Source organism: Nelusetta ayraudi, unplaced genomic scaffold (assembly GCF_046127955.1).
Source record: "Nelusetta ayraudi isolate G7.1 ecotype Tasmania unplaced genomic scaffold, CSIRO-AGI_Nayr_v1 ptg000063l, whole genome shotgun sequence".
NCBI lineage: Eukaryota > Metazoa > Chordata > Actinopteri > Tetraodontiformes > Monacanthidae > Nelusetta > Nelusetta ayraudi.
The window spans coordinates 1063187-1072743 of record NW_027466113.1 but is presented as its reverse complement, the minus strand read 5'-3'; the positions used below and the strand labels follow the sequence as shown (position 1 = coordinate 1072743).

Here is a 9557-nt window from a genome sequence, read left to right as displayed (position 1 = left end):
ACATTACACTCCTGGGTCATTGATGATATGTTGACAACAGTGTAGTAAACATAGGCCAACAGATGCTATTATTTAAAAAATAAAAAATAAAAATAAAGAAAAAACTTACAAAACGTATCTAATTCTGAATAGGAACAGAAAGTACCAACAAAGGTAATTTAGATTCTACACTTTTCTCTCCCGAAAGCATGGCAGTTACGTTCGCATTTGGTTTTATTGCATGTCTCTAGAATTCTTTGTGGCGGTTTCAGCTGAAGACGTAACGCTATCTGGCAACCCCGGCCAGTGAGCGAAGCGTGCATGCATGCCGTATTGTGCAGCAGGAGCAGAGCAGCAGACTCCCCGCAGGGATCCCCAGGATTGCACTGACTGCTGTCTAGATGGCTTACAGAAAGGACTAACTTGGCCGGACGGTGCTTCAAACGCTCTGTGACCAACCTCCAAGTGTCTCGGGTCACCATTTGCGTTACAATGGAGAAGGAATTTGAAGACATTGATTCGTCGGGAGGATGGCAAAACCTTTACAATGTAAGTCGGGACACTGGGCCTCTCGTGTTTCTATGACGATATGTTAGCTACTTACAGAGCTAGGTGGCTAATTCGAAAGCTGCTAACCACCCTTGGCACTTTTTTTCTGACGATACAGTTACTTTGAGCCTCCCGTAACTGACTTTGTCATATTGTGCGGAGGCTATGTGGAAGTACTGTTACTATGTGTCGGTAAAGGTGGCTGGGGAACTAACTTGGCGGTCCTCGCCACCAACAGTGTTCGCCGACTTCCGTAGCGAGAAAACGTGCTGCTGCGGCTGTGTTCATGTTTGAGCGCAGAGCGCTAAAGCTTGACTGACGTTTACAGACGTCAGCTGCGGTTTCTGAGAACTCATCAGTACTTCCAGGGAAAAACGCATGTTATACAGAAAACGCGCGCGCGCGCGCGCACACACACACACACACACACACACACACACACACACTGAGAAAGAGAGAGAGGATACAGCGCTGACTGTACAAGCAGTTGTTTCTGAAATTATTTTTCTTTCTTACATAATTTGCCAAATGGAGTATTGAAATGACATTTAATTGCAACGATGACGTCGTTCTCATAGATTAATTTTTTTCAAGGGAACTTAATCATCTAAACTGTTCTGAGTAATTTTGGCTGAGTGTTGAAATTTCCCTGGAGCCCTGGAGTGCATGGTTATTAGTCAATGATTTAATTTAGACACAATTTCTGCCCATTATTTTCTTTAAAACAAAAAGCATGACTGAAGTCTTTTTTTGTTTTTTGTTTTTGTTTTTAAAGTTCAAGTGTGGGTGGAGATCATCTTTTGCCACACCGCACTCACGATGTAAACCCAGTGTGTAACGAAGCCATCAGTAACACAACAGCACACTGTGGATGACAACCACAATCTGAACAAAGCAGGGCAGTAGATGTTGCACCAGAGATAAATATACTCCAAAAAATTCTGACATGGAATACAAGTAGTTTTAAAGATCACATATTTTCACCTAACGTGTAATTTGTCTTACTTATACAGTCTGTGAGATAAGCAGGAAATGTTTTCTTTCTGAATGCAACATTTTTTTCCTTGGTTCTTCTGCATCCTTTTCCTGTTGTGAACTTAAGCGGCACTGTGTTATAACCCCACCCCCCCTTGTTTCTTAACAATAGGAAATCCATAACCAAGCCAGCGAATACCCTTACAAAGTGGCAAAACTTCCAGCCAATCGAAATTTGAACCGTTACAGAGATGTCAGTCCCTGTGAGTATTATTGCTGAATTTTAGCTCATCTGTATGCATCAGAAACCCAGTACACATTTGTGCAAAAATAAATGTATGGTCTGTCAGTAGATTTTTGAAAATGTATTATTATTGTTATTATTATTATTATTATTTTTAGATGATCACAGTCGGGTAAAACTTGAAAACTCTGAAAATGACTACATCAATGCAAGTTTAGTCATGGTGGAGGAAGCAGAAAGAGCCTACATTCTTTCTCAGGTATGGATAAAAAAAATAGCAACGTGTCTGTAATTATATTTTGAATTGAATTAATGAACCAGTTGTTTCATAAGAAACCCCACTGAAGTGACTTAAGTACATTTCTTTGTCTGCACAGGGGCCTTTGCGAAACACCTGCGGCCATTTTTGGCTGATGATTTGGGAGCAGTGTTCCAAAGCTGTTATAATGCTCAACAGAGTCATCGAAAAGGGATCTGTGAGTACACCAGCCAATCACCCTGAACTCGGATACCGCTTTCAGAGAGTTTTGAAATGTTGTTTTCTTTTTTAACATATTATATCCGCAAAAACAACACAGTCAGGATGCTGAAAGTCACTGTTGGCATAGTTAATAGTCGATCAAAAAATACAACAACTTCAGCTTGAAAACATTTGCAGTTCATCATTGATTACTGCGCAGTCTTGAGCTATTCATGAACTGGTCTACCACCTAGAACCAAGTAAAATTCCATTTCATTTGTGTCCTCCCACTTATTTTCTTCTTTAATCAAGGCTATCATAATCAAGGTTTGTCATCCAAAGCTCTTCATTGGATCCCTGTAGTGACAACACATTGTTCATCAACCTTCCCCGTATCTCAATTCAGTTCAAGGTTTTTTTTCTCTCCGGGTTGGAGAAGCTTAAGAGAAGCTATCGAGCGCTGCTTCCGACCAGGCTTACATACACAGCACGTTTGGTTTGGTTTTTCAGAGTGATGCAAAAAAAAAAGTCAAGATAGTAGAGCAGCCTGGGAGGCTACTTGGGAGGATGCTTGCATTTGTTCTTGAAGATAAAATTAACTTCATGACCCCGCAGTGAAGCTGCACCTGTCCACAGTGTTTGTTTCATCCCATGGCCTGGTTACTTGAGCAGTGAGCTCTTCAATGCTACAGTGTCACTTAAGCCTATATCACCATGACATCATTTCCTATTATTACTGCTACATTTAAAAATAAACGCAGACTGTATCAATTAATTTTGCTCATCCTGTCAGACCATTGACTGCATGAGCCCTCACATCTTGAGCTAAGTTACTTAACCTTTGCCCATGACAGGAAAAGTGCGCGCAGTACTGGCCCACTGACGAGGAGGTACAGATGTCATTCACAGACACAGGGTTTGTTGTCAGACTACTGTCTGAAGAAGACCGGTCCTATTACACGACCCGAGTCCTGGAGCTGCAAAACACAATGGTGAGTTTGAAAGGCAGACAAATAAAAAAAATATGCTCATATTGTATATTTAAAAAAATCGGCATCAGTGTTCTGCTTTTTTTTTTTTTTTTTTTTTTTTTTTTCTAATGTAATTTGTGAGGTAGAAACTTGTTATTCTTAACACTTGTGAAATTATTAATTATATCATAGTTTTGTCTGTATTTGTTCTCATCTTTTGTAGCTTGAGTAGTTGCAAATATTATAATATCAAAGCTGCAAATTGAGGGGGATGATGATGATGATGATGATGATGATGATGATGATGATGATGGTGTTTGGGATGTGATTTCGCCATTGTCAAACAATCCGAGTCCTGCAGGAACTCCAGCCGCAGCTCACATCTCATATTTTTGTCGTAGACGGGGGAGACGAGGGAGATCTACCACTTTCATTACACCACGTGGCCTGACTTTGGCGTCCCAGAATCTCCGGCCTCCTTCCTCCATTTCCTCTTCAACGTTCGCGAGTCTGGTTCATTGGACGCAGAGCACGGGCCGTCTGTGGTGCACTGCAGCGCCGGGATTGGACGCTCGGGGACTTTGGCCTTGGTGGACACATGCCTGGTCCTGGTGAGGAGGGAGAGGGTGAGGGGCTATTTCTTAAAATAAATAAATAAATGAATAAAAAAGCCGTCACCGACATATTTTTACCCAAGATGTTCAAGTTGTAGCTTGATGGTTGGATAAGATGTTGCAAATTGCATTTGGCGAGGCATCAAATGGGACAAGTTTTGGCGTGTTGACGTACTTGGAGTATGACGGCGTATCACCTCAAAAGCATAATGACAAAGCAAGTGTTATCAGTTCTTCTATTCACAACATTAACCAGGGCTGTGAACATCACAATTTTCTGAGATTGTGCTGGTTAAAAAGAGTTAAAAAGTAATATGCAACAAGATAATATGACAAGTAATGATGTGACCTCACATCTTACATCCAGCATGTATTTTTCTGCTTATTGACAGTAAACAGTTTTTTTTCACTTTTTTCACAATTCACTTTTTCCCGTAGTAGTAAATACTGAAAAGCATTGAACACATGCTTACACAAACAAAAGCAATGCAGAAACAGATTTGGATGGCACGGTATTGATTGCTGTAAGCTACGTCCTACCAAATCATTTTTTATGAAGCTGAGTTTTCTGAAATATAATCAATTAATAAGAAGTAACGTATAAATGTTTTGCCAAAATTCGACTTTGTTGATTTTGGAAATACAAAAGTGCTTCCATGTTCATTTTAAAATCACAGCTTATCTGTTTTGCTAAAAAAAAATAAAGAAATAAAAAAATGACTCTTTCTTCCTAATGTGTTTTGCAGATGGACAGGAGGAAGGACCCGTCGTCGGTGGACATCAAGAAAGTTCTGCTGGACATGAGGCAGTACCGCATGGGCTTAATCCAGACCCCTGACCAGCTCCGTTTCTCCTACATGGCCGTCATTGAAGGGTCCAAGCTCATTCTAAGAGGCAGCTCGACGCCACAGGTATAATGTCTGCTTTATCTATAGTCTGAGCGAGGCTCTTTGAAGATTCCTTTGATGTCCAACATAACATTTCAACACTTTTAACATGCCAGTAAGAATGTGAATTGAAAAATGTATACGACAGCATGAATAAAAAAAACCCCAAAAACAACTCCCAATGTTTTCCGTTTGCTGCCAGGAGTAGCTTTAATCAATTTAATACCCTCGTGTAGCCACTCAACTTTTGGAACATTATGGCTAAGTTTAGACGTCAAGATTTAGGAGAAGCTAATATAATTCTTACATTTAAAAGTATATACACATAAATCTAATAATCTCTCAAAGACAAACCAGCCTGATGTGCGGAGCCTCACCACTTGCTGTCTACAGCTGAGAGTAAACTAATGGAAGACATCTGGGATTGTTTTTAACTTGTCAGGATGAACAGAAAGTGGAGGAAGAGGAGCCGGACCTGCCCCCTCCACCACCTCCACCCAGACCGCACCTGAACGACAGCAAGCGCAACGGTCAGCCAGGACCCTGCCTGGAAGAAGAGGCCGCCTCCAGAGAGCGAGTGCTGGACGGAGCGCCGGCAGGCCAGGACTGCAGCATGGAGGAGAACTCCTCAGGAGTGTAAGTTGTGATGAAATGAAAATTCCACGATGTCTGCTTCGTAAGCATATCGTGTGTGTATGTGATTGGGTTTTTTTGGTTGTTTTTTTTTCTATGCATGCAATTACCTATTTTAATGTCATGAGGAGTGAATATTGTTACAAAAAAAAAAAAAGTACCATCAGCAAAGGCGTCTTTAAGTGGTGACCCCTCCTTTCTTTTCCTTTTGCCTTTTAAAGTTATGACGTTACTCGCTGATGTGGAAGATGCGCTCAGTCATAGATTTTAATTTAATACTTTTTTGTTTTTCGGCTCAGGTGGCGCAGCAAGTTGCTTGTGTTGCCTCTTGCGTCTGCAACTTTAGCCTGACTGCATTTGCAGCTGAACGTGCGCCACGGTGCTCTTGTGGTATTGGGCTGTTTGAAAAATGTGTGTCATAAAAAAATAAAAAAGTACCGCTGAGGTTACCAGGATACCGCCCGGCACTAATATAGTCGTTTTTTAAAAGTTGCACATTTTCTCTGAAATGTAACCGGAAATGACTTCAGAATGGATTACTTCATCAACATCAACAAAACAAAGTGTTTCACTGCTCCGTCACTAAGACAATCCCTCTTAGTGCAAACAATCTATTAAAGGGTGGATGGCTTACTCATTCGTTATTGGCCAGACTGAGTATTGTATTGAGCAAGGTGATCCAGAAATGGTCGCCATACATTAGGGAATATTTCAGGACTGTCCATCATGCCATAGTGAACTTGCTCCAAAGGGGTTTCTCTGTTGCCTATCCCATGACCATCCCATTGTTCACCCTGATTATTTCTGTCTGCACGGGCACGACATTGTTCTCGGCTGACTGTCCACTGACACTTCTTGCTTTGCAGTGTGAGAAAGCGACACCGCGAGGAGAGGATTGCCAGCACCTCCCAGAAGGTCCAGCAGATGAAACAGAGACTGAACGATTCGGAGAGGAAACGAGAGAACTGGCTCTACTGGAGGCCCATCCTGCTCAACATCGGCGCCGGGGCGGCCGTGGCCGTCGGCCTGTTTGTGTGCTGGATGTACTCCCAATGAAACACTGTGGGTCGCTTAGAAACAGACTCCTATTTTGCACCAGTACCTGGCGGAAGGTACTTCTCTAACTAGAGTTAGACGGTCACGTGCATAACTGAGGGTATTTATTTCGTAAGATCAAAATGTGGAAGCGCTAGATCAAATGATTGTGTGTGTATTTTTCATGTAAGATCTTAACAAAAATTGTAACATCTCAGGATCTTGGTGCCAGCACGATGATTTTTTTTTTTTTTCTTCTTCTTCTCCATGTCACTCGATGAATGTACTGTATCAGAGCAATTGCATTTGAAACAAGTGTGCAGTACAGAACAGAACGTTACAGGTTTGTCTTTACTTTCTTCATTTGTTTATGTGACATGCATTGGCGGCTGATCATACATTTTTTTTTTTATGTGGGGGTTCGGGGGGGGGGGTCAATCGAATATTTGATACTCTATGTGGACGAGGAATAAAGATGACTGGGCCACAGATGTTCCAACTGGTGTGCACATTAAAACAGAACCATCCAATTGACATTTAACCATTCATTCAGTGTAAGTAGCTAGATTTTGGAAGAAGCAATTAATGGCATTGCTAATAGCACATCCAGCCAGCCAACTATGTGTCTTGTAAGAGGTGCGAGAGAAGCTCCTTCTATAAGTTCTTCCTCTGCAGTGGTCCGTTAATTGATTTACATATTTGGTCCAGTTCGAGTCCCTTAACCTCTTTTTTTTTTTTTTTCCTTCTTCTTCCTCTGATTGTTGTCCAAAAGGGTGTTTTTGGAGAAATAACTTAAGTTGACTCAACTTTTTTATTTTATTTTAGTATTTTTGCTCTGTGCTTCCACTCCCTCCTGCTAGCTACACACCCGCAGCTGAGTGTTTGTATTGTGAAGCTTGATTTGATGTTCTTTTGTCGCGCAGTCAACCAATCAGGGATCACAATACACAAACGATAACTTAAGCGAAGTTGTCTGGTGCGGAGCCAACGGTCTGGGGCGCAAAGAGCTTTGCCCAGGGGAAAAAAAAATTCACAGATGACAGTGCAGCTTCAAGTCACCCGTTTCTCAAAAGTATGAGCTCTTCCATGGACACCCATTTGGCCGCCGCCCTTGATAACCAAATAACATTTATTGGAACCAATGCAATAAATACTGACAGGCATGAAATGAGTCAGGATGTTTTATTTTCTAATTATGTTTGCATTATTTAATTTTTGTAACTGCTGCAACAGACTTTAATTCAACAACGTGGTGCAAATGCCCCTTTAGTGGTCCGCTACCACTGGTCAGATGTGTTGCAATATGTAGACACACTTTACATTTCAAAATGACTTTTCAACCGCCCCCACTTTCCATGGATGTGCAGGGGGTCTGAAAAAGATGTGTGCTCAGATTTGTACCTCATGCATGTGTTTAGAGGTTTTCCAGAAGACCACTTGTTCTTCCATGTACATTCAGCAGGGCATCCCATTACAGCTAGATATATTTTTGTGTGACTGGATAGTTTTTGGAGCGCTGCCCTGCTGATGTTTCCGTCTCAGCTAGAATGTTGAGCTAGATTTCCTGTCATTCGCATGTATTTTCAGGGGTTTGGGTGTGACCATTGATCGCTGAGTCCCTTACCAACAAACAAGTGTTTTTACCCACTGGATGGGTTTGTGTGTATTTTCAGGTATCCCACAATGTGTTTGAGGAAACCAAAGCAAAGTTGTCCACATTTAAAAGTTCAACCAAGATGCTCATTGGTTTAAAAACCAAACAAAACCTTTGCTCTGTTTATGTGGAATGAATTTTTTCTGTTTGACATAAGTGACACATTCATTATAAAGTGATAGCATAGTTTTACATTGTATGTGACTTCCTATTTGAAACCATAGTACCACTGATTAGTTTTTCATTTGAGCAAAACCAGTGTACAGCTATACTAGTGCAATTTAGACATTGCAGCGAAGTGCTGGGGTGATAGCATATACATCTTTCCCTGTTTTCATAGTTCAGAGAACTTTAAATGTGCCTTGAAGTGAACAAATTTGTTGCAAAATGTGTGCTCCAAGGTTTGACAGATTAATGAGGGTTTGTTTGTTACCATGTAATGTACAGTAAGTAACATGCTAGTGCTGTGCTGACTAACTTGTAGTATCTGGAGGTGTGGTACAGTCGGGTGAATCTTGATTTGATTGAACACCAAGTGACGACCACGTGTCAATTGGTGTCGTTTTCCGTTTGGCAGTTTACTTTCTCCGAGTTCTCCGATTTATTCTAAAGAGATTTTTTGTTTTACCATAACATTCCATTCACTTTTGTTTTCCATGTAAGAACGGGGGTGTTTTTTTTTTTTTTTTTTGCACTGTGGAAGTGCAGCAAAAACATGATGGGGATGTTTTTGAAAAAGAATATCATAAATAATCAAATAAAACACCATCTTTTTTTTTTTAAACCAAAACCATGCTTTTTGTGTCAGTAAAGAATGTTCAAGGCAATTTCACCTACATGTAGCCCTCCACATCCCACTGCTACTGTGCTGTGTTCTGGCCATAATTTCACTCTGGCAATGAGCTAAATCGATGACGACTCACTTTGAAGGCCTCTTGTTGTGGATTCTCGGAATTGATCCAATATTTCAAGAAGAAGCCTTGCTCATATTGACAACTGTAGTAATTTCATTTTCTTTTGACAGTGGGGTGGCAATGGTTTCTCTTGAGAAGAAAACAGATCGGAGTGAGCAGTAGGTGTTGTAATGGTGACTGTTCGAAAAACATAGAAGGGAAAAATAAGAAAAACATGCTTTCTCATTTGATGTCAGATTCTTAACACAAAACATGATAACTTGTTTATTTACAACATATAGTTTAATTCATTTTAATTGATAAAAATTGAACGTGATTTGTGACACCATCACCAATGGTTCGCCATATAAAAATTTGAGTTGTTGATGTGCCCTTTCAGTGAAAATCCGTTATCTACCCTCTTCTTCACATAATATTTCACAACTACAAGGCAAACAGGTTGTCCTGAAGTCAGTATGTCAAAAACATGATGTTTGTTATGTGGAAAATCTCAATTGCGTTTATTAGAATCAATAAAATATATCTTTATCGAATAACCGTGAGCGTCGGCTAGCACTTGTCTGGCTTTGATAGTCAATTAACATAAAACCGAAAACAAGTAACTCAAACAGTGGCTCTGGCAGTTGAGAACGCCCGGGGCAA

At 40.7% G+C, this 9557-nt stretch overlaps 1 protein-coding gene across 3 annotated transcripts; it reads left to right on the top strand.

The window, feature by feature from the left end:
• Positions 1–277: 277 nt before the first annotated feature.
• ptpn2a (protein tyrosine phosphatase non-receptor type 2a) lies at positions 278–8778 on the top strand. 3 transcript variants are annotated; one of them, XM_076041209.1, is made up of 9 exons: positions 278–528; positions 1676–1766; positions 1906–2006; positions 2125–2223; positions 3062–3199; positions 3580–3804; positions 4539–4703; positions 5122–5315; positions 6179–8778. In XM_076041209.1, exons 1-9 carry the CDS (start codon positions 472–474, stop codon positions 6366–6368), a joined length of 1260 nt encoding a protein of 419 aa, XP_075897324.1. In that variant the 5' UTR covers positions 278–471; the 3' UTR covers positions 6369–8778. The 3 variants fall into 3 exon arrangements, with proteins under 3 accessions (XP_075897324.1, XP_075897326.1, XP_075897325.1); XM_076041211.1 differs by having other exon boundaries at positions 5122–5322; positions 6189–6309; XM_076041210.1 differs by having other exon boundaries at positions 282–528; positions 3580–3789.
• Positions 8779–9557: the final 779 nt, after the last annotated feature.